This window comes from Rhipicephalus microplus, chromosome 9, assembly GCF_043290135.1.
Source record: "Rhipicephalus microplus isolate Deutch F79 chromosome 9, USDA_Rmic, whole genome shotgun sequence".
Taxonomy (NCBI): domain Eukaryota; kingdom Metazoa; phylum Arthropoda; class Arachnida; order Ixodida; family Ixodidae; genus Rhipicephalus; species Rhipicephalus microplus.
In genome coordinates this window covers 91,157,887-91,183,712 of record NC_134708.1, presented here as the reverse complement: position 1 = coordinate 91,183,712, position 25,826 = coordinate 91,157,887, and the positions used below count along the sequence as shown (strand labels likewise).

The window sequence follows — 25,826 nt, the reverse complement described above, 5'->3', positions numbered from 1 at the left end:
GGAAGCTGTTTCGCCAAACCCAGCTCAAGCAGTGACAGCAGTCCGGCAACACTGAGTGTGTCTTCTGATTAAGTCTCTTTTGACGCTCTCAGTTGAATTGGGCGCTCGCGGTTTTTTCTACGGCTATCTCCGGATTTTAACGACTCCATTGAGACCTGATTTGTCGTCCTGGGGTGTGTATAAGCTGAGATATGACTCGTTGTCCTCAAAGTGGCTTGGTCCCACACAAGATGGCGGCCCCCATATGGCCATAAGGTGGGAAAAATTCCTTGTGGGTTTGTTTTTGCCGGTCAGTAACTGGTAAGATTGAGCTCAGAGCCCGAAATCCTCCTTCTGCATGATTTAATAATGCTACCAATATTTGTTGTGATCTTTTGCCTTTCCATTCAATCTTTGAGCACGAGGGGGCAGGTGCTAAAGTCCCCTGTCAACATGGAAGCCCCCATAGGGCGGATACACGTGTTACTCACAGTTGATTTTCGGTGAAGAAAAACCGTTTTTTCCCGCAGATTCAAGATAAGATGGTAGCGGCGAGGCTCCGGAACGTCCCAAGAAGAATCGAGGGTGGTTTTCCAGGTGCGTAGTAGCTTTTCTTGCGGAATTCCTGATTTGATCGAAGTGGAGCCAGTGGTTGCTGTTGTTAGGCCTAACCGAAGTATGAGTCGTTAATTTCTCAAGTTGTAACTGATTTGGGTGACTAAACCGTGCTCCTCTAGGTGCTCCGAAGCCTCACACCACGCGAGGAAATTTAGAATATTACTCACAGTTTTGACGGAGATTTTGAGGTCCGAAGCTGAGCTGTTGTGAAACCGCTCAACCAACCCGGGCCCCCTGGTGACATTATGTAAACAGTATTACAGAGGTGAGTGGGCATGGTCTGTTGCCTAAACTGTTATAAACCGCGTCATTTAAAACAGTTTATTGATGCGATCAGCTATCGATAAGAAAGAGTAAATCAAAGCGCACAAACTCGAAAGCAGAATTGAATAGCACCGTTCCGTCAATTTATTGCTATAAAGATGGGAAGGTGCAGTCCTACCTGCATAAAAGAGAGTCATCCGTGTCTTGAGACGACTATCAAACACTCCCCGAATCCGTAAGTCACGACTGCGAAGGATAACAATACGCATATAACAGAAGAAGTGCAGAAATATAGCAGAAGCTTACCTGTGACTCCTGGTTAAGTAAGATCTATCAAAAAGAAGGAACAGTGCTCCAATAGATACTCGTTGATCGACCTCACATTTTATATGTGCTGTATTAGTTGTCTTGACGGTCCATATTTTTGAGGCATTCCCACAAACTAGAAGAAAGCAATGGCTGAGAGGACTAAATTAAAGTAAAATTTCAAACGAGGTCACACTGCTAGGGTGCCTTTTTAGGAAGAAGGTGCAGAATTTTGCTACACCATGCAACAGCAGTGCACTGCTGTAGTTGCTCTTTCCGTCGTTACAATATAGCATGCACGTGTCGGCACTTATCAATTTCGCAGGTCCATGGCCGTTGCTTTTTAACGAATCAGTGAATAAATGAATTACGAATCAAAACATGAGGTGAACAAAACATATTTTGGTAACACACGCGGTTTGTTAGTATCAAAATATTCTGAATTCGTAGTATCAAAACAAACTGATGTAATACAGGTAACGTTGTTTTATCCTCAAGAGCAAGCGCCTTTAAATTGTTAAGCCGGTCACAACCCCTTTGTGTTCACTAACCCCTGATGCAGATACTGGGTAGATTGTAGAATTCGCGGCAGTCCTCTACAAAACCTTTTTTTTCAATATTACCTGCATTCTTCGAAGTCGATGGTTAAAGATTCAGTCCCTGCCGCAGATAATTTATCTATTTGTTCCTTTAGGTTCTATATGCTTACATTCCAATTTGTACGAATAACGTGATATATACTTTGTTGAGACTGTTGTCTGATATATATCGTTGATATTCGGCCTAACAAAGGAGAACCGAATATTTAAAAAGCCTTCCTTCACCAATACCACGAAGCAGACAACACCACTCAACTTCCCTACACTTCGGCACCACAACTCCGCAGATAAATTTGAACTTTATCCAAGCTTTTCCAGCCCTAGTAGACGGTGGCTTCAAACATGAACAAAGAGTACCTTCCCATTGTCTCAGTTCAGAAGAGGGAACGCTATTGTTATTTCTCAGAAAACGCATCATGTCTTTTAAGAAATTTTCAGAGATTTGACTCAGCATAAAGTTCTCAGACAACACAGGATAAACAGGGTGTAACAGGTTACAATAAAGCAAGCAGACAAAAGAAGTAGTTATTTTGTTTCTATAAGAACTTGCAGCTAGAAAGGTCTCGGGCGTCTGATCTGAGGCATCTTCAGACCGACACATTTGAGAATCCCCGACACCTGCATAGACTGTGTCCTCCGCTTCACCCGTCACCCGGCTGTCCGTGGTGTGGGCACGCGACAGCCGACATGGCGCATATACTTTGGGAGTGTGAGTGCGGTTTTCACCCCCACTACTCGGACGAGTGTTAGTGTACCCCACGATGACTGGCTGAGCAATGGCGAGCCACCCTTCTCAGCCCACATGCAGTGAACGAAATCTGGGCTGTCCAGCAATCCAGGGCTATTGCCGAGGACATCACACGATGTTCCGTAGACGACAGCTCCTGGGAGCCTTGTCCGGGCCAGTAATTCATCGTTGGACTCTTAATAAAGTTTATTACCCAGCTACCACAGGATAAACAGAATGTAACAGGTTACATTATGGCAAGCAGACAAAATAAGTAGGTATTTTGTTTGTAATAGAACGAAGATAAAAAAGGCAGAGTTCAGGGAAGATGTTAGCTCTGGCAAAATACTTGTAAACAGGGGTTGTACTGAACCCGACGTTTTGTCAAGCATAATTGTGTTGAAGGCTACAGTTGTTTGCCTTAGCGCTTTCATATGTAAGTTTCGTAAACCTCTTCCAATCCAAACAAAGACTGAAGGGAGTGTAAAGGGGGGGGGGAGGAAAAACCACCGGGATGAATTACGGGAGTCGAACGGAATAGTTAGAGAAAATGCAATGAAACGGGGGCAGTACTGTAGATATCAGGCTGAATTGTATTGGATACTTCTTGTTTGCAGAGGGCATCCCTACTTGTCAATGACAACTTCATGGTGCTGATGGTGGTTAGATATTCCCAAGAGAAATACTTCATTTTTAAAGACGATAGCCTTTCCTGGGTACCTTAAACACAAATATTTTAATTTGTCTGTCTGTCTGTCTGTACAATTGTCTGTTTCTCCACACTTAACGGTACCCCAAACGGCACCAAAGTGACCAAACGATACACCAAATGGCCAACCCCATACGCAGCGTCTACCAAATAATGCTCAATGTTCAGCGTTCATACTTGTGCAATTGTCAAATAAAATGCAATTATTGCACATATCTGAGGCACCATAGAAACACGTCAATAATATGTATATGTATTTCTACTCGAAAAGGCATACATAAGCATTTTTAAGGTTCGTAGCCTTTATAACGCTGCGCTGGCCATGCAACGCTTGTACGCAATGGTAAGTGTTTCCACCACTTTGCTAGGACGACATGGTGGTGGCACCTACCGTCGCCTTGCGTTCTACACCTTATCACCTCTGAGACGGGCGCGCAGGGCGCGTGCGCTTTGATTTTTAGGAGAACTGGCAGATAGCGCTCATGTCTCACGTGTGACGTGACTTTATGCGCTCATTCGCTTCCGCTGCACGCTCGAAGCACTCTAACGCAGCGCCTCCAGAATATCATTCACCAATTTTCTAGCGCAGAACATCACATAAATGTTTTGTTCTATTTCTCCAGACGCAAGGCGATCGTCTTTAGACGACATTAGCGGTGTACCATGCAGGCATGGGGCCATTTTTTTTGGGGGGGGGGGCGGGCTTTCATTTTACGTACTATATTCGATGAATTCAAGATTCTCTTTGAAACGTTTGTGAGCACGGTGCAGTGTAATTACTAATTAGGTCGTGAAATCGGTAACGCTTGTTTCTGCACCTTGGTGGCCTGAAATATTACTCTAACATGAATAGTTTGAGATATTCGAAGTTGTTAACTACAACAGTGAATTGTTATGCCACATCTTTAAGCACTTCCTTCACCGTGTCTGTGTTACGACCGTTTAATGTAATATTCACAGGACGCCCTACTTTACCCATTCATTATTTAGGCCAATCTAAACCTTCATTCATCCAGAGAACGTTAGTATTAGTGCACGTAAAAATATCTTTTCCATGAACGTGTTTAAGTTAAACTCCACCATAACTTTGCAAGACAAATTGCAAAGAAAAAGCAGTTCTGTCACAGCCAATCGACGCCATGACGTTTGAGTCCATGCAAGAAGTAACCAGGCTCGTCATCGACTGCGCCACGGTGACTCTTTTATTTAATGAAAGGGAATAAAGCCGTGAAATATTGTCAGCTAATAAAATGAAATTTATGGCTTTAAATTCATGGTCGCATGAAAAAAATACAGAAGTTCACACAGCCCATTACACCTTCAAAAGTCTGGTGCACTAATACAACTGTCCAGAAGTGTAAACTACTTCGAAACATGCTTAAAGGTCATGGCAACACCGTGCACATTCGCAGCTGCTTTTCAAAAAAAAAGTACAGATATTGCAAGAAAAACGGCTCAGCGTGTGTGGCCATCCTGTAACTTCTAAACAACGAATGAGTCCTTAGCAGCATTATTATCTGGTATGCTGTCTTAATGTTAGCCCTCTTGCCTAAATGGAGTAACTGAACAACATGAGATGCGATTGGAGTCTTTTAATTGGTTGTCTCAAAAATGTCCTCGAAATGAAGGCGATCATGGCAATGAACTTAACAATGCTGTCTTGTTTGTGGCTTAATGCAGAGCCTGCAATTTACAGGCCAGACGATATAAATCACTTTTTCAAGAAGCCATGATTTTAGGTGTAAAGTATAGGTGTGGAGCGCAATGAAATGTTCTTGCTTCTGATGATGGGCGCAGCTCACGTAATCTGAAGACGCGTGCTGATGAAAACGAAATAAACCTTGCTGCATGTAAACAAAGTCAGAGAAAAAGATTTCACCCAGTGTAAGTGTTAGTGTTCTTCTGTTGACTTGGCCTAAATATTCTTATATGAATTTAGTTTTGAAAAACGAAACAAAAACCAACAAACAATATTTTGATTTTCAGAAACTTCTTTTGTGACGAAATGGAATAAACATGGTAAGTAATACAGGTCCGGATAATAGAACCAGCGGGTGACAGAAAACATTAAAGCCACTGGCTGTTCATCGTATTTTGCTGTATTTAAGAGGCGAAGCTCCTTAGGCTGTGGATCACGTGTTTCCGATATCTTGTAGTAGTGTTAATAGTAGTTGTACTAGTAATAGTAGGTAGTCATCTCTCGTGTAGTCTCTGGAATGTCCGCTGTATAGTGGTACTTGTATATGATGAATATATGATGAAAAGATGCGAGATGATGGTGCTTGCAGTGTTCACAAGATGGACGGAAGGACGCAAGGAGAGACAGCGGGAGGGACGGGCGTACGCACGCACCGACAGACGGTCGCATGGATGCACGAACAGATGAACGCAGAGATATACGAAAGGACGGACTGACGGACTTGCGAATGCATGCAAGGACGCATGAATGCGCGATCATGCGCACGGATGGACACACGGAAGGACGCACGAACAGATGGATGCAAGAACCAATCGACGAACGGAAGCACGGACGGGTGGAAGCACGAACGAACGAATGCACTGAAGGACGCTTCGCCCCACTCATCATTCAATCTGTGGATAAGCTGTGATTTTTAGGGGCGAAGCTCCTTAAAGCGGCATCCGTTCGTCCCTCGTCGTAGTGCGTAACCAGTCTTATGCTTCGACCTGCAAGGTGGTGCCGGTGAGATATTTCTCCTGTGCGTTGTTGGACAATGAAAAATTCGCAGCCTGCGCGTTAACTAAAAGCCGAATCCTCCATTCTCTCATTCGCAATTAGCAGCCATTGACATGTACATTGAGCACTATCTGACAAAAAAAGGGTTGCTAGGTTATACTCGCTGGGCGTAACCCCCTTGGTTTTTAAAAGGTTTAGCGAGTGTTGGGCCGCAGTGCCATGAATACAGTGAACAAGTGTATACCATGAACTCGAGGTGGTTAAAGGTGGGAAGTAGACAAGAAGCGCAAGCCGTAAGAAAGTGTGTGTGTACCACCTCTCGTTTAGTCTTTTTGGAATGTCCGCTGGATGGTGGTGCTTCTATATGCGGAATATATGATGAAAAGATGCGAGATAGTGGTAGTTGAAGTGCTGACTAGATGGACGAACGGACACACAGACAGATGTATGGGCGGACGCATGGATGGCTGCACGGACGGATTGATGCATGGATGAACGCAGGGGCAGATACATAAACGTATGGAGGGACGGACACTCGAGTAGACGGACGGATGGATGCATGGACGGTCACACAGACGGACGCATATATGATGTAATGATCCGAAATGGTGTTACCTGGAGTGTTGACTAGATGGTCGAACGGACACACTGGCAGATGCATGAATGGACGCATGGATGGCTGCACGGTCGGATGGATGCATGGACGGTTGCAGGGGTGGATGCACGGACAAACGCACAGATGGACGCACGGGCGAACGTGCGGACGCACGAACAGAGGTACGCACGGACGGACGGATGGACGCACGGACGGTCACACAGACGGAAGCATGGACGGACGGAAGCAAGAACAAATGAACGGATGGATGCTTCGCCCCAATCTCCGTCATTCACCCCGTGGATATGCTGCCATTATTTTCAGTCCCACTAGAAAGGCTCGGATGTGAAATGTACGTGTACTTCTTTTCTTTTTTTTATCAGCTTTACCGCGAGTCGAAGCAAGGCCAATCTGCTTCCGTTTCGCATGCCTTCGTGTAATCGCTCGTTGCGGGTCGTGCAGACGCCATCCGTGTCCAGCCCTCATAAGGCCTGTTACGTTTGGGAGCTTGGACGTGTTTCCAACAGTTTAGATGGCCACGACGACACGTTGAAGGACTGCACAGGCCCGGTTACTCACTTCCTGGCAATTTTCAGTTTACTTACACACTGACATCTATATACAAACAAAGGCCTGGGCGGCCACAAAACTGACCACACAGTAAGCACTGGACTGTATTAGCGTCGGCTGTACTTGCCGATCCCTTTGTATACTCCACACATCGACACCAACTTCTCGATGTAGAATCAACCTTTGATGAGAGTCGGTGCCAAGCACGACCTCTGGGCCCGCCTTCCGATCTCGTTCTTAAGCACCCGGTTCCCCTCCTATTCATTTCTCTCCAGTAGTATCTCCCACCTTATTTGAGACTTCTTCGTGGGACGAACCCTTTCTTGATGTTCTACCGATGCAGCAAACAGTCAGTCAGTCAGTCAGTCAAGGAACTTCACTTGGTCCTGAGAAGGCGAGAACGCCCCAGTCATGGGGTATCGTCTGGGGGCCCCACACATGATGGCGCCGGGAGGCTAAGGCTCTCGGTGACTTCGCGGGCTCTCTGAACAGCCCTTAGCTGCTGGTCCTTTGCGGAGCTGGTGATAGGCTGGAGCCAGTTTTCCTCAGTGGAGGGAGACCCTGAGCCCCCGTGTAAGTCGGGACACTGCCACAGCATGTGCTGGAGGGTGCACCTCGGATGACCACAGCGCGGACATCGTTGGTCTATTCCGTCTATGAATTTCGACCAAATAAATGGGCATGGATACGTGTTTGTTTGTAACATTCGCAGGGTGATTGCCTGTGGTGTGTTTAGGTGTGGGTGTGGAAGCGGACACTTCCGACGCCCCAACTGATAGTGGTTACAGACCTCGTTAGGAGTGAGAAGAGGGTCCCTTTGCCACTGCCCTCCCGCGGCCTCCGAGTGCCTACTTCCGGTGCGGTGAGTGAGACCTCGCGCCTGGGAGTGTGCAAATTCGTTGGCGTTTGGGATGGTTTCGTGAGCATCCCTGCCCACGTGACCAGGGAACCAAATTATATGCTTTTAGCCAGTCCATGATGCTGCAGAGAGAACGCGAGTGGCTTCTTTGCACAGCGAGCCTTTCATAAATGCTCTAGTGGCGGCTCGCGAGCCCGTGTAAATAGTACAACGGTTCGTAGTGGCCATGGCGATGGCCACTGCCACCCGTACGGCTTTGTCAGCATCCGAATGTTTGAGCGTAAGTGATGTCAGCAGCTATCCCCGAAACGACGTAGCTACTGAAACAAAGTGATTAGAAGCTGCGTATTGCACTGCGTCAACGAAGGCAATGTTGTCCTCAATCGTAGCCGCTGTTCGAAGAAGAGCTCTGGCCCTTGCTTTGCGTCAGCCGTAGTTGTATTGGGGGTGAATGTTTCTAGGTACCTGAGATACAGTATACATTTCCCTGACTTTGATAGGGAGCGCGCACTCCCTCTGTCTGGCGATGGGAGACCGTTTTAGTAGCTGTCTGTCAGCCTCCGTGGAAGACAGTCTTGCAACTTGGGCGACCTGTTGGGCCTCTACTATTTTTCCAAAGGTGTGGTAGACACCCAGCGCCAATAGATGTTCTGTACAGGTGCTCTGTTTGAGACCCAGTACCTTTTTTATGTTTTTTCGAATTATTGATTCTAATCAGGCTTCATCTCTCCTGCTCTACTTGTGGACCAGGGCGATGTAGTTGATGTGGCTCATTAGGAAGGCGTGAAAGAGTCTACGAAGGTTGTCCTCGGATAAGCCCCCTCGTTTGTTGGCCACCCTCGTAATTTTTTGTCATGGAATCGGCTTTGGCTGCGATGCATTCTAACATGTAGGCGTTACTGCCATCCTCCTCTAGGAACATACCGAAAATTTTCACTTTCTTTACGATCGGAATAATATAGCCGTTTGTTGTGGTGATCAAGATATTGGGGAAACTTTCTTTCTTTGCACCGATTGTTGGCCGGTAAAGAAGCAGTTTTGATTTATTAGCCGACAAGCAGAGATCTGCCTTGTGAAGAAAATCTTCAACAACCCTGATCGCTGTTTCTAATCGCTCTTCAATGTGCCCATCACTACCTCCCTCGCACCAGACGGTGACGTCGTCGGCGTAGAAGGCGTGACCGAGACATTTAATTTCGGCTGGACTAAGAGAAAGTGCTCTCAGCGATAAGGTAAATAAAAATGGGGCCAGCACTGCCCCTTGTGGAGTGCCTGTGGGTCTAATAACAAAGGTCTTCGAGTCGAGTGATCCTAGGCGAATGGTAGCTTTTCTATTCTAAAGAAATGAGCAAATGTAGTAGTAAAAATGTTCTCCTAGACCCGCTTCTTTAATGGAATAAAGTATGTGGGAGTGTTTCACCTTGTCGAAGGCCTTTTCTAGGTCGAGTGCCAGAACAGCTCTGGTGTCTCTGGAGACCGTGCCAATGATCTTGTGTTTTATAAGCAACATTACATCCTGCGTTGACATGGACGGCCTGAATCTGTTTAGATTAAATGAAAATAGATTCCTTTCCTCGACCAATTTAGTGGTCCGCTTGAGGATAACGCGCTCGGTGACCTTCCCCACACATGAAGTGAGAGATATCGGCCGGAGCGAGCCAAGCTCAAGGGGTTTCCCCGGCTTCAGGATGAGGATGACGGTCGCGTCGCGCCACTCTATTGGAAGCTGCCCGGTCTCCAATACCTCGTTGATTTTATTCGTTAGAAGCTCTATATCCTCGTCAGGTAAATTCTTTAAGAGTTTGTTGCTGATCCCATCGGGACCCGTAGCTGATGTGCAGTTGAGGTCACATAGAACCTCTCGTACCTCTGCGCACGTCAAAGGGGAACCGAGAGGGTCCGTTCCGTTCTCTGGCACAGCAGGAGGGTAGTCATTGTGAGAGGCGAGTTCTGTGCAAAGATATCTGGCGGCGAGCTTATCGATAATTTGTGTCTCTGTCAGTCCAGAGTTCTTTAGGTTGTGGATAAGTCTGTCAATTGTAAGCTGCTGATTGGCTTTGGATTGTTTATCTCTCAGTAGATGTTTGAGGAGGTTCCACTTCGCACCACTCCTCATTTGCCCGTCGACGGGGTTGCATACTTCGTCCCATTGATGTCAAGCTAGCGTTTCACTATGCTCATTTATCTGCCTATTAAGTTTAGCAATTTTTTTGCATAAGCGTCGGTTTAGTTTCTGCATTTTCCATTGAGCCTGCAGCGCGTTTTCAGCTTCTAGCAGGTGGTTTAATTGACTATCCATGCGCTCTGTCTCTCTTTCTGTCTCGACTTCTTTTGTGGAAGCAGCAACGTCTTCTTTGAGGCAAGTGAATAATTACTTTAACGAGTTGTATTTATTCTCGTCTTGTTTTCTGATATCTCTAAAAAGGTTCTAGCGTGAAATTTTCTGAGCGGCAGTGACGAGATTCTTATCGTGAGGCTGCTAATGTAGGGATCACTACTAAGATTCTTTTGTAAGTTGGTCCATACGGGTTCCCCTGCATTCCTAACCATGGTCAAATTCTGTATGGTATCCCTGCTGACTGAATTGCCTATTCTGGTGGGGTATTGTGGATCGGTGACCAATGTGAAACCACAAGCTTTTATCTGTGCCGCGAGGGCTTTGCCCTTTGCGGTATCCCTGATATAGCCCCAATCTTGATGATGTGCGTTAAAGTCCCCTGCTATGATGAGCGTTCGATCCCCTGCAATTTTACACGCTTTGTGGAAAAGAGCATGAAACGTCTCTTTTCTGTCAGCTGGCGAGCTGTAAACGTTTAAAAAGAAAATGTATTGCTTATGTTTAGCGTTCGGGATGAGCTCTATCATGATGTGTTCTATTTTTAAGTCCGGCTTTACGTCATGACGTAAATAGGCGAGATGCTTTGAGACGAGTGTCACTACACCCCTCTTACCCCCCTTGAAATACGCTTTAGCACGATAGTGACGAAGAGCGATGACATCGGTGAGCGTTTCCTTGAGGAGGATTACTGCTGGCCTTTTGGTAGCAGAGCTAAGTAAGTGTTGCTGTACTGCCTACCTTTTGCGGAAGCTGACACAATCCCATTGCCAGATGACTAGATTGCTTGCGTTAGCCATTTTACTCACTCGAAGGTGGTGTACCAAGCAGTGCGTGCTGTCTCTCTGATTCTAATATTGGAAGCCTCGCAGAGTGCTCGGTCAGTTGGAGCCTAATAGGGGTAATTTCAGCATTATTGTCATTTCTTAGCTTTTCAATCAGTATTTGGATGCCTGAGACGTTAAGCGTCTCCTCGCCCATGGACTCAGGGCTTGCCCTGCGTTTTGCGCCTCTGTTGACGAAAGCTGTGGCAGCGGTAGCTTGATCGCTAGACGCGCTCTCTCGCTGCTGCATTTCTTGCAAGATTGACTTAATTTCAGATAATTCCTGTTGTAGGGGACCGCCAGGGGGCCACGGAGTGCAGACACGCATGTCACGTCAGCTCCGCAGATTTTGAGTGATTCTCAGCGTGAAATCGAAGAATCGACGGACGCCTTCTTACAGTGAAGAAAGTGGAAGTACCACAGAACCCTGCGATACCACTCTCAAGTAGGTGGACGGTTAATTTTCGGCACATCGACCACTTTTTTGTAACGCCGACGAACGCACGACGCCGTTGCCTCCTGCTGCTGTGCATAATGCGCTTGGCCTAGCCCACGGACGCTGGCGTCTTGAGCCCCCTCAAGTTGGCGTCTTCTCGGGTTAATGCCACAGGATGGCTACGATGAGCGTGGATGGCGACGTTATCACGCAACAAGAGTATGAAAACGAAGCAGGTTGGCGCCTTGTAAACAGAAGAGGACAAGCCAACAAAGTAAACACAACGCATGAAGCCAAGGACCAAGAAACTCACTTATCAAGCGAGAACGTGGTCAGTAAAAGGTGGAGAAAGGGACAGAGGGCACGAAAAATTGTGGCTTCGAGCAGGATGCCCCGTCTGCCGAAGGAAGATTACAAGATAAATCTGCGTCCACGTGATGGCTTCAAGGTCACTGACTACGGGATCAATCGTCTAGAATTCTGCGTCGCCAACACCACTAAAATACACAGGAATGAATCGGAAGAACACACGGTATGTACCAACTATAAACAGAACATTCTAGTGGTCAGCACACCATCAGAGGAGCGCGCCAAAAATACAGAACCATCGCTCAACTGAAGATTGGGGACAAGGAACTCGAAGCGATTGCGTACGAGTCAGCTAAGGAAGATACATCTAAAGGGGTGATCCGAGGAGTAACGCAGGACATGTCTCCAAGAGAGATCTTGGAAATGCTGGTAACCCAGAGAAATCCGACAGTCCTCATGGCCCAGAGGATTGGGAAACACCACAAACGTCATCGTCCTCTTCGATGGGCATCGCGTTCCAAGTTATGTGAGCTACAGAAGAGCACTGGTCAAGTGCTCCCTATACTGCAAGAAAATAGACGTGTGCTACCAGTGTGGACGCCTTGGTCACAGAGCTGACGTCTGCCCGAGCCCGAATAGCAGAATATGCAGAGGGTGTGGCACTGATAACCAACCGCAGGAGCACGAGTGCGAAGTTAAGTGCCAGCTGTGTGGCAAAGACCACCCGACGGCAGATCGCGATTGCAAGGCTAGATTCAAGGTACCATACCTGGTGAAACGACGCCGCTGGGAACGATCCCGACGAAAGGAAGAAGAAGCACTTTACAACGAGACGGAAGCAAAAGCACTTCACAGGCAAAGATGGGGCGACTCAGGTCAACGATCGGTACATCGGACGCAGGACGCATCGCATCTGGACCAGAAGCCTTCACCAAGCTTCAAGCACAAAACAAAAACTGCTCTACGTTTAATACCACATCTATGTCGAGATCCAGATCGAGGTCCAGATCGAGGTCCAGATCGAGGTCCAGATCGAGGTCTAGGCCCAAGACCGCCAATACGGGGTCTCCCTGATCACAGGAGGGAGGAGGATCTCAAAGCCCAAAAGGACCGAGCGGCGTCCGTGGCACCGCGGGACCCTTCGAAGTGAGCTGGGCTGATGTAGCTTCCACGGCGCGCGCGGAGCCAGAGGCTGCTCTTCAATGTAGGATTAAGGCGCTAGAGATTGAATTGGTGCAGATCAGGCAGAACAGTGTTGCATTTATGAATGAGATTAGAAAACTCAGGGAAGAAAATCATTTTCTGAAAAACGAAGGGGTTACACGCAATGAGGAAACCTCACAAGTCATAATGGAGGAAAAAGTCGCAGCAATGGACGAAGAGGTAGCAGCCCTCACCCCTGTTAAACGTAAACCAGAGAACCCTCCTATTAAAAGCGTGGTAAGGAAACCAAAAGCAGTGGCGACGCCACAAGAAAGACAGGAGGAATTTGCAAACGCCGTGGAAGCCAAAATAGAACAAATTGAAAGAAAATTGCAAACTAAGCTCGAACAACAAGAAATTAGATTTGAGGCAAACTTAGAGGCCAAAATCGAGGAGCTAGGCAAGACGATATTGCAGAAAGTGCACCAAATGGTGGCTGATTTCGACGCCAAGCTAGCAATATGGGGACCGCAGTCAAGTGGGGGGGGGCCGGTTAAGACGTCTTTCAAACCGTACGCTAGGACCTCGGTGCCCACCGAGGGATCAGAGAGCCTGTAACACCGCCATGGACAGACAAAATAGCTACACAATTTGGCAATGAAATTGCCGAGGATATAATCAAAAACGATACATTTTGCAACAACATCTTAAAGACGCCAGCTCCCCGGATGTTATAATGGTGCAAGAAACGCACGGGCTGGCCAGATTTTCAGGATATAAGTCATTCGGCAGTGCTGATGGAGAGACAAAGGTAATAGCAACGTTGGTTAAGCGGAATTACGCGGTTGTGCAACATGACACGGAAATAAAGGCAAAAAAATCACATTCTCCTCAACTCATACCCACGCGGAAAACAGAAGACAGTCCTTTTGTATTGAATATTTACAGCAGTCCTAAATTCAGAAAGCACAAATTCCGCACGCTATTTCGAAAAACCCTCGCTATAACAGGCAACCGGGTGCTAGTGATTGGAGGAGATTTCAACGCCCCACACGATGCATGGGGATGCGTGGGGATACAGGATCAAAACCCAGAAAGGAAGGAACTTGTGATTGGACGCACAGGAGGTGGGCCTGACGCTCGTGACCAATCCATCCATTCCTACAAGAACAGGTACTAGCGTTTGCGCGGATAAGACGCCAGAGTTGTCGTTCACCAAAAACATACTGGACACGCAATGGACCAATACGCAACATGACTTGGGAAGTGATCATTTTATACTTGAAATAACGTTGAGGGCAGGGCCGCGGAAGGCAAAAGGCAGAGAACCTAAACTTTTCGGTTGGGACAAGTTCCGGAACATCCGAGAGGAGCCCGACGAAATGATACAGAGTATTGAGGAACGGACCGAAAAGTTAAAACGAGGCATGGAGGCCGCTACGCAAACGGTGCCACCGGAGGTGCAGCTAGAGTATGTAGACAATAAGCTTCTCCACATGTGGGAAGCTAAGGAAGGTTTACAACGGAGGTAGAAAAACCAAAGGCACAACCGGACACTTCGTAGAAGGATAGCTAAATAAACAGGGATATAGAGCAATACACCCAGCAGCTGTGCAGACAACCGTGGGAGGAAAAGTGCAATGACATAGACAACCAGATAAGAATGGCGAAAACGTGGACCATTCTTAGACATTTGTTAAACCTGGACGGAAACAAGTTGGCGAAAAGGCACAATATTAATCGGTTATTACAAAGATATCAAGGTACAGAGCAGGATTTCCAGAATGAAATCAAGAAAACATACATCTCTCAAGCGCTACCCGTTACACACCCTGATTGCACAGGGCTGGCATATGATGATTTAGACAATGAGATCGGGAAGGCAGAACTGAGGGCCGTCTTGCAAAAACCTAATACTAGATTAGCACCTGGACCAGATGGAATAACTAACAAAACGCTACGCAATTTGGATGATGAGTCAATAACTAAGTCCATAACTAAGATCATGATAGGGGGCCTAGTTTCGGAGGAAATTGAGATGGACAGTCCCGGTACGCCGCAAGGCTCGGTATTATCACCAATGTTATTCAATCTGGCTCTAATTGGACTGCCAACCAAACTCCAAGCAATGGAAGGACTGAATCATGTAGTATATGCGGACGACATCACCTTATGGGTGACAAGTGGTAGTGATGGCCAAATATAGGAAACACTTCAAACACCAGTCGAAACGGTCGAGCGGTATCTGGAAGGTACTGGGCTAGCCTGCTCTGCGGAAAAGCCAGAGCTGTTGCTGTACAGACCTACTCGTAGAGGTCGCAAACTAGGAAACTGCCTGCGAGATCTCGCTCATAGAGAAGAAATACAGTTAAGAACAGCCGATGGAAAAACGATACCCATAGTCGACAGGATCAGGGTACTGGGTCTGCTCATCGAAGCCAAGGGCAACAATGGAGAAATACTCAGGCGACTGGATGCAACTGTAGCCAAAATAATGAGACTCATAAAAAGGATAGCAACTACGCACAGTGGCATGAGGGAGGAAAACACGATAAGGTTGATACAGGCATTCGTGATAAGCAGAATAGTATACGTAGCGCCGTACTTAAAATGGCAAGTCGCGTTCGAAAAAAATTCAAACTAGCTATAGGGCTACCGATTAGCACAAGAACCGACAAACTGTTACAGCTGAGCCTGCACATTACCATATGTGAGCTCATTGAGGTGCAGCGTAGAGCGCATTATGAACGTCTCTCTAAGACATGAGCAGGAAGACATATTTTAGAGCGACTAGGATAACGTATCACGCACAACACGGCGTCAAGGTGGACATCCCAAACAAGACCAGGGAAACAATGATGATACCCCCCTTGCCAAAAAACATGCGCCCCAAACACAATAAGGCCAGACGTGAGACAAGAGCAAAGCAAATACAAAAAAAGTTCTGTAATGGAAAGGACGCAGTTTTCGTAGACGCTGCTCGATACAAGCGCAGACGGGGGTTTACCGCAGCCGTAATTGATAGCAACAAACGCTGTACGACATGCGTGACGATACGCACCACAAGTACCGAGACAGCAGAAGAGGTAGCCATAGCGTTCGCAGTAGCTCAGACAAACGCAACCATGATAGTCAGTGACTCTCAAAACGGCAGTGAGAAACTTTGCCAACGGCCGCATCTCCCTGGAGGCACTACGTATTCTACAAGGAGGGTGTCAAACAAGCCCCAGAAATACATATAATATATGGACTTCTGCTCATGCCATCGCGGGGGACAGCAACAACGGGGCTGTACATGACGCATCTCGAGGGCTCACCGACCGAGCTGCCTCTCAAGTGCCGCCCCAGCCTTCCGGTGATTACGGCGTGGCAGACGAAGGGAAGTGGGAAGACAGAATGACCAGATACAATGAAATTTCCAAACATTCTAGATTACAGAGAGGCATATCCTACCCCCTCACTCAAAATTAACAAAAGACAGTCTGTCGAATGGCGACAGTTACAAACTAGGACATATACGAATCCTGCACTATCGCACATAATACATCCTGATATGTAAAAACAGGACAGGTGCAAGCGTTGCGACTCCAGAGCCACTCTGGAGCATATGTTATGGAAATGTAGAGGGATCAGTACTCAAAACAAGTATGCGGCCTCTGCTGACAGCTTTCGCGCGCGCTGGGAAGCCGAAATACCCAGCTCCGTCCTCGAAGACCAAATGTGGGCTGTCCAGCGGGCCGAGAAAGCCGCCAGGATTCAAAGACTCCTGGCCGTAACCTAGGTGGGGCCGATCGCCCACCTCATCTGCTCACTGGACTCTGAATATAGTTATTTCCTCCTCCTCCTCCTGTTGTTGAGACGCATTCTCGCGCTCTAGCGATTGTATTTTGTCTCACGCTTGCTGTGACAGTTGCCCTGGTTGCGCGTGGGCATGGGCCTCACCTGTTCCGGCTACCTTGTCCGCCCAGGTAGGTTGCAAGTTGAAGTCACCCTAGGAACTCTTAGAGCGTTCTGTGGCAGCGTTCCTGGGAGCAGCGGCAGCCGGTGTCTTGGTAGGAGCGGCGATTGCCTGCTTTCCGGCGTTTCTCGTAGCGTTTTTCGTATTGTGACTGCCTTTCCTTCTTTTTCTACATTGTCTTCTTACAACGTAGGAAACTTGGTACCTGTTTTTGCGGGTACGATCACCGGTGAGATGAGCGTCTCCGCATAGCACGCACTTCGGTTGCACACATTTGTGTCCGTTTGCGATGGTTGAAGTCCCGCACTTTTCACACACTTTTTCAGTAGGTCTAGGGCAGACGTCGTGCTTGTGGCCGATTCGGCCGCAGTTACGGCAAGTGTCGATTTGCCTGTTGTTCAGTGTACAGCGTAGCATGTTAGGGCCGCAGTGAACATAGTTCAGTAACTTCATGCTGTTGAACAGTACGATCACGGTAGGTGTGTCTTTCATGCGCCTGACTCAGAGCACCATCCGGTTTCTGGGTGTGACAAAAAAGGCTTTGTTGCGCAGCTTTGGCCATATCGGTGTCGATGCCTCTGACCACACCTCTACAGGTATTTCCCAGAGGTGTAATGTAAGCCGAGACAGAGTGCTTTTTATCTGCAAAGTATATTTCCTGCACTTTGCAGTATGCATTGGCATTCGATTCGGAGGGTTTGCTTATAACGAAGATATTCCGCATCGCATTCGCACACACGATATTGCACACACGAGAAGGGTGGCACACACGGCCACCCTTCTCAGCTGGCTGGCTTTAGTGGCGCCAACGTGGGCTCCATTTTGCCTAGCCGAGCGCGTCTCGTGCTTGAAGCGGGTTTTATCCGAATTCCGCTTTCCATCGGCGGCAATCCAGACGTTGGACTCGGCTCCCTCTTTGAGAGTTGCTCTCTTTCTACCATTGCCTCATGATGCATGGCCTCTTCGGGGGTCGACCGAACAAGCGGCCGCGCGTTCCGCCTTTCCGCGCTGCGGCGCCCAATGCTGTGTATAAGCACAAATAGGCCTACCCTTGGTGTCGAAGAAAGGACCCAAAAAAGAGGTTCCAGTGGACCTACTGTGATCAGTCGGGTATCCAGGTGTTCCTTGAAACTTCCCGGAGTTGTTCCAGTAGAAACCTTGGAGGGGAAGCACATCGGACTCAGTTGAACAACGTCGGTTGGCGGAGCCGATGCAGACGCTGGATGGATGGATGGATGGATATGGCTGTACCCTTTAGATCGGGCGGTGGCTAGCGCCACCAAGCCGTAATACTTAATGAACCAAAAACTAGATTTACTTTTTTTCCTTAAATTGCGAGGTTGATGATTCGTACTTTGCAGCGATGGGTTCAATTTTCACTCGTGCCTTGACTTTAGCCACGAATCAGATAACCTCCTTCTAATTAATTCTACCCGCTTAAAGTCTATTTTGCCCTCACTGTTCCTAAACCCCAGTGCTTTCAAAAACTCTGCGCTATCAACCAGAACTACAGGGTGAAGCTCTTTACAGAACATTATCAAGTGTTTGGCAGTTTCTGCTTCCTCCCCACACGCACTGCATACCGTGTCTACCCCTTCGTATTTGGCCCGATTTGTCTTTGTTCTTAATACTCCCGTCCTGGCCTCAAACAGTAGAGAACTACCCCGATTATTATCATAGATCCTTTCCTTGGCTATTTCCTGCATAAAAATTTGATAGATCTCTAGTGCGGACTTCTTAATCATGCCGATTCTCAACATAACGGTCTCAGCTTCCTTCACCTTCTTCTTAACCAATAATTTTTTTTTGGTTTGGCCCCCTGCTGTTTTTCAAGTATTTACCAGTCAATTTTCCGGTTCACTTCCGCCATTTTGTATCGACATTCTTCATGTACAAGTAGCTGAATACCTTCCTAGCCCAATGCTCCTCCCCCATTTCTCTCAATCGCTTCTCAAATTTTATCTTGCTGCTAGCTTTCCTGCCCTCAAATGATGTCCATCCCATATCACCTTGTACTCCCTGATTTGGTGTATTCCCGTGAGCTCCTAATCAAGCCTACTTATTCCACGTTACTTAATTTCTAACCTTGCTTGAACTTCTGATCTCATGCACAAGACCGCATTGCAGAACGTCAGACCAGGAACCATGACCCCTTCCCATATTCCTCTCACAACATCATATCTATTGTAATTCCACAGTGCCCTGTTTTTCATTACCGCTGCATTCCTGTTACCTTTAGTCAACACGTATATTTCGTGTTCTCTTAGGTACTCGGTCCATTGTTTATCTATACGCCCAGATATTTGTATTTATCTGTTATCTCTAGCAATACCTGATATATTCTAAGCTCACTACCTTCATTGTCATTAAAAATCATGACTGCTGATTTTTCCTTACAGATTGTGAAATCAAACCTATCTCCCTCATTACCGCAGATGTCCACCAATCTCTGCAAATCTTCCTTGTTGTCGGCCATTAGCACTATATCATCTGCGTGCATTAATGCTGGTAGTGCCTGTTCAATGAGTTTTCCTGGTTTGACGAAAGAGAGGTTGAAGCCCAGTCCACTTCCCTCTATTTTGGCCTCTAATCCTTTTAGGTACATCATGAATAACAAAAGTGACAGAGGACATTATGCCTAAATTCCCGTTTCACCTCTGTGGGCTTACATACCTGTTTTTACCACTTTATAACTACCTTGTTACTTTTAAAGATCTCCTTTAAAAAATTAGTGACTACATCTTCTACGCCTAGTGTGCCTAGTATTCCCCACAATTCCTCTGGAACCACGCTGTCGTACGCTCCCTTGATATCCAAAAATGCTAGCCACAAGGGCCTGTGTTCCTTTTCTGTTATTTCGATGCACTGCGTCAGTGAGAACAGATTGTCTTCCAACCTCCTGTGTGACCGAAACCCATTCTGCAGTTTCCCCAGCACCCCCTCATCCTCTATCCATGCCTGCAGTCTTTCCTTTATAATCTGCATCGCCAGCCTGTAGACCACTGATGTCACTGTTATAGGACGGTAGTTGTTTATGTCAGCTTTTGGCCCCCTTTCCTTTATAGATCATGCTCATCCTGCTAAGTTTCTATCCATCGGGAGCTTGTCCATCGATTATTATTTTGCTCACTGCCTCTTTCAAAGACTGCTTAGGCTTCGGACCTAATGCCTTTATCAGCACAATTGGATTGCCATCTGGGCCTGTTGATGTACTACTAGGAATCTTTTCTCAGCCCTTTCCCACTCATGTTGTGAAAATGGAGCCATTGCGCCACTTGATTCATCCTTGTCTATTGTGGTGCATAAAGCACTTCTGTGTTGAAATTTTTCTGTCACCCTTGTTCTTATACATTCAATAGCTTCGTCCCCTTCTAGCCTAGCACCTTGAGCTGTAGTTATAAGCCTCTGCTCTAGGCTCGTCTCATTTCTTAGGGAGTTGAGATGGTTCCAAAGTTTTGCAGCAGCCTTTCTATCTTTTTTATGTACTTCTGCCAGCCACTGGGCTCCCTTTCTTCTAATCTTTTCATAGATCAGAAGGGATGCATCCCTTCTACAGCTTAGAAAGGATTCCCATTTTCTTTCAACATCATCTGTCGGTTCACCCCGCTGCTTAGCATGTCTGTGTTTCCTAGAGGCTTCCTGATGTCTTGCTATGGCTCTCTTAACTTCCTCATCCCACCCACTTTTGGGTTTGTGTCTTCTTTCCGGGTGACTTGTCACGTGCCTTAGCAAGCTCTAGCTCAAACAATCTAATTAGAATCGTGTATGTTCACACTGTTTTATTATCCCCAGTGATTACTTTCTCAATTTGTTTAGTAGATATTTAAATTAGCCTTTCTGAATAAACATTTTCGTGTAGTTGCTCATCTTGTCTCCTTCCCACTTTCACTGCTCTTCCAAAAATTAGCTTGATGCGTTTGTGATCACTACCCAGACTTCTGAAGCCACCTTTATTTATGTACATTCCCCTAAGCTTATCCTACATCCTATGCGACATCAGTGCCTAATCTATCGTCGACTGCAGCCTCCCTACCTCCCATGTTATTGCCCTTCACACTTCTCGGCACTGTTGCAAATGATCAAATCCAGCCTTTCACACATTTCCATGATCATTTTGCCTGTCGGGTCGGTATACCCATCTATATCTTCTATTTGTGCATTCATATCTCCTAGTATAATTATCTCGCACTCTCCTAACTCCTGAATGTCCTTTGATATACACTCTACCTTTGCCTGGTTTTCCTCTCTGGCCTTTGCTCCCGTCCACAAGTACACGAAACCAAGGAGTGTCATTTGCCCTGCCACTTTTCCTTTTAGCCATAAATGTTCCTTGCACTCCTGCTTGACCCTTTGCCAGTCTGTACTTTTATGAAAGATTGCCCCAATACCACCCCCCCTTTCTGCTGCCTTCTGTTCTATTACAATGTTTCCACGCATAGTCCGCAGTGTTAGGAGGTTCTTCCATGTCCCTGAGATGTGTTTCTACAAAATCGTATACCATCGGCCTCTCCTCCCTTAGCTGTTCTTCTATCTCTTCCCATTTCAGTGTGTTCCTACCGCCATGCATGTTAATATACCCTATGTCTGAAATGGCTCGGTGCTCGTGGCTACGTTTTTTTCTGCCCCGGGATCTACCTATGTTAGATACTGGTGCCACTTTGGAATCGTATCTTTCCATACCACCTGTCAAAGAGTCTCGCTGGTTGTTTTCCTCGTTACTAGCTATCCTGCACCCCGAAGGGCCCGCTTGCCCCCCCAAAAAAGCTACTGCGCGTCCTGCAAGTCGCCAACCCACCTCATGACCTAGCCGCCCATCGAAGTGAATTCTGTATCGTTGAAAACCACCCCACCTATGCACCTCTCTGTTTATTTCCACCACCTCAAAGCCTTTCTCTCGACTCATCCACCATATCTCTTGGTTTGCGTTGACAACCGCTCTTTGCAGGTTGCTATCACGCACCGGTACCTCCGGCATTGTGCATATCGCTACATGTACCTCAGGAGAAGTGGCGTGCATGTCATCGACGCCTTTCGCCAGTGTAGTTGCTATTCCTGCTGTATCTTCATTTAACCCATCAATTAAAGCGCTTGAAATTATCACGAGGTTTCGTCTATCAGCTGTAGTTTTGAGTTTTGCGTTCGCTTGCCTCATGACTGCTTCCAGCTTGCGTCCTGGGAACGCCCCTACTGCAACCTTCTTGTCACCTCTTACCCTGTCTTTGATGGCTTCTGTGCATTGATTTAAATTCGAGTCCCCGGCGATTATCACATGCTGTGACGTTTCAGCTGGAGCGTCCTGCACCTGCGGGTTACTTGCACCTGTGACGCCGGCTGCTCTGTCCCCTCCCAGTCCCACCACTACTACGCTGAAGCTGGACTTTGCGACAAATGAACCGTCTGAACCTGTTTTTTCCAAACTTGCTTGTTCTTTCTTCTCCGCAGTTCTGGTTGCCAGTTCCCTACTGTTCTCTCCGTAGGTCGCTCCTCTGTTTGCCTTGGCTTCCTCGGTGGACTTCAGCTTTTCTCCCATAGCCCTCGTTTTCTCTTGCTCTGTCGCCAATGCAGTCACGAGCTCGGTGATTCTCATGAGCATGTCACTCTGGGTAACCATCATTTTCTCCATTTTTTCCTCGACCTCACATTGCCTACACTTTGTGTCAGCCTCTTCTCCTTCCGCTTCTACACTTGGATGCACTTTAAAACCAACCCCACATCCTGAACACTTCACAGTCTTTTTAACCATGTCTTTCCGACACCAATTGTTCTATGTCTTATCTCACTCGATAATCACAAAACTCGAGCCCTGCCCTATGAAAAAGAGAAAGTCTAAGCTCTACTACAAAAAATTGCGTGTTCAATGTACGTGCACCTCGCCCACAGGATGACAAAACAAAAAGAAAAACAGCAAAAAAAAATCAAACACACACACACAAACTAATAAATACCTGGTGACTGACCCCCGAAAAAGCCGTACAATAAAATAAGTGCTACAGGGATTTTAACTGCTGCCTTATAATTATAAAGACAAGCTCAAAACATGCAAAACAACGTATCTGCGCAGTCGTGCAGGAGCGCTCAAAAAACACGTCCATCCACTGTGACAGTCCGAACCGAACCGTCCGCAAGCCACACCGCCACCTAGCATCTTCCCATGCTGCAAACAACTCTCCTTTTCTCAGAGACGTGTCTCCGGCTCTGCGTTCACATACTTTGCCATCCTCATCCTCCAAGAAATCGGCTGAAGAAGAAGTTAGTCATTTTGTCGATGTGCATCTTAAAAATACTTTCGCACAAACCGAAGCCTAGCTAGACAGCTGATAGGCTTACTGGAGTTAGTACACACGATTGTGGCGTCTATCTACACATATTGTGACAGCACGCTACCACATTATTCTTTCAGGAGTGGTGTCGTGACAGGGATCACTTGTTTCTCAGTCTGGCTCACCGTGAGGACGTTTCTGCCGTGCGCTTGACTGACTGGCGCAGGTGCGGTGAACAAAAGCTCACGGGATTTTTCGTCCTTTCGTCTGCGCAACAACTTTTCTTTATCTTCCCTTTTCGTCAGGCTCCATCTACCTACTGGCCATCCTCCGCTTTCTCCAAACATAGGTAGTCTCATTCATTCATCCGTGTGAAGAGGTGCTGCAACAGCTGGCATCATGACAGGAGACCGAACAGACACCGGGCATAGTGATTATGAGGCCATAAAGGCTTTCGCCTAAAAATGCATCCCTATGTTGTCGTACAAACGACAAAGGCACCTTGTCATAGAAACGACCCAAGACAAAGCCCACCTTTCTCAAGCAGAAAGAACGGATTGTGTCTTCTTATGGCTTGCCATAATAAACTCCAAATAAAGCAAGCAAACATCCGGAGACATGCCCAACTATGTACAAGAGAACAGTGCAACATCCGTAGAATATAAATGAGTTTTTGCAAGAAATATTTCACAAGTATTAGTTCTCGCGAAGAATGAAAGGTCGCATCCTTGCCAAGTGTAAACGTTTCGACAAGATTGGCTATCGCGGACGTTCATTGAGGAATATTCTTTCCGTAGTTCCAACGAGGCACGTCAAGATAGCGCAATGCCGTGTCATTGAATGAGGGAGCAGGAGGAGGAGAAAGGAAGGTACACCACAGGAGCATCTGTTTACTATCCAGCCTTGGAGAAGGTGACAGAGCAATTTATTCCAATGAATATTTACAGAAAACGAAGGAGATAGTGGCCACTTGTATAGCCAGATTGTCTGCTTCTATCGTAAGTTATACTAGCTTCAGATTATTCACAAAAAACACGTAATAGTGCACGAGCAGCTGCTTTCTGACAGCTCGGTTTATTTGCTTAAAAGAAGGACTTATGCTTCACGTAAAAAAAGCTTTAATTTCTTCTGCTTCATATCAATATGCTCATTATTACCGTAATTTAACAATATACCTTATGTGATGAACGTATTTATTTACATATGCTGCCTTATGTGGTGAACATATTTATTACGTAGGCAACCTTCTCATACCGCCAAACTTCACGTAACATCTTTCCTATATGCCTCACCTACCGAGCGAATATTTCTTGTTTGGACTGTAAAGGGCGTCAACAACTATTGCAATCCAAGTAATTTAGGTATTGTTAGCTATCTGTGGGTTTTCTGTGAAGCGTCGTCCTTATATTTTTGATTCAGTAGATACCGTTAAGTCTCGGTACCTTTTTCCATGCAATCTATGGTGCATACTAAATTTATTTCTCAATGGAAACACTACCCTGCAATCAATGAATGCATTTTGTGCCTTTATGGAGGCTTCCAAATAATAGGTATGCCGTGTACATAGCAGATACAGATCTTTCTTTAGCTGTTCAATTGAAATGATGGTGTATGTTAGCCCAGAACAGGTGCGCCTACATAGTGCCAACGCTTTCCAGGTAGTAAAAGAGAATAATGAAATTCTTAGGCATGATGAGAAACTTCAGAAGTGTCGTAAACTTCAATATCATGTCCTTGCTTAATATGAATGACGTACACACCACATCAATCTTTCCAGTGATGAGTATATTCTTGTACAAAGAGCAAAAATTTAGGGTAAACAGCATTGCATCATCTGATTAAATGAGCGGTATGCGTCAATACCAGATGTTGGAAGAATTTTAGGTAACTGCGACGAATGAATGTTGGGACATTTGGATACCAGCCTTATATTCACTTGCGTGTATACTGCGTGATCAGTAGTTCATCTATGCAAGGGCTATTATTATTCGGAAGAAAGCAGAAGCAGCCTGCTGGCTTGTTACTTGGCGCCAAGAAGCAGGAATTCATGGGTGTGGTTGATTCCATGACTAGAAATCTCGTTAGCATGTGCTGTATTTTCTTGATATACTCTTAAGCCTGGTCGGACGTTAGTTTTTGTAGGGTGTGTTTCTGCTAAGCTGCCTGATTGCTTCATTGTTATATTTTTTATAACCTAGGTTATTATACTGCCACCTTTGATTGCCAATTTTTTATGTATATGGTGTATTAAATGTGAATGTTGTAGTGAATTTTTTTGAGGAATGCTCTAAACTTCTTCCTGCCCACAATAATGTCAAGAATCAAATCGTTGACGCCAGCAGAACCTCGTGCGTGAGCCAGGCGTGTTCGAGATTGTGCAATCAGCGATTAACTTTTTTTTTGCAATCCTAGGTGAAACAGTTGTAAGGTGATTATTGTGCGCAGTGTCTTGTTTTGAAAATTTCATAGCGGTGCTTTCGGGGCCTCTAGAATGACGTCACCGTTGTTATATGCAGTCGGTAACGCCATCATGACTGATTAAACGCGTGAAGTAGTGTGTGGCAGCAACGATGAAAGCTTATGTGTCATGTATCATGTTGCCGGTAACACGATAACATGATAACAATGACCACATATTGG

General features: G+C 46.4%; 1 protein-coding gene across 10 annotated transcripts in view; it reads left to right on the top strand.

Annotated features, from left to right (window-relative positions):
- Nucleotides 1-291: 291 nt before the first annotated feature.
- Nucleotides 292-25,826, top strand: part of LOC142771998 (uncharacterized) — a 371,379-nt gene continuing 345,844 nt past the window's right edge. For 4 of the 10 annotated variants that reach the window (XR_012886229.1, XR_012886230.1, XM_075874061.1 and 1 more), the window contains exons 1-3: nucleotides 292-576; nucleotides 717-862; nucleotides 5,189-5,221. Coding sequence is in view for 1 of the 10 variants with exons in the window: in XM_075874066.1 (XP_075730181.1) it covers nucleotides 522-576; nucleotides 5,189-5,221 (88 nt within the window). In the remaining 9 variants the exon portion in view is untranslated. The remainder of the gene's footprint in view (nucleotides 577-716; nucleotides 863-5,188; nucleotides 5,222-25,826) is intronic. The other 6 variants (XR_012886228.1, XM_075874064.1, XM_075874062.1 and 3 more) reach the window with 2 other exon arrangements.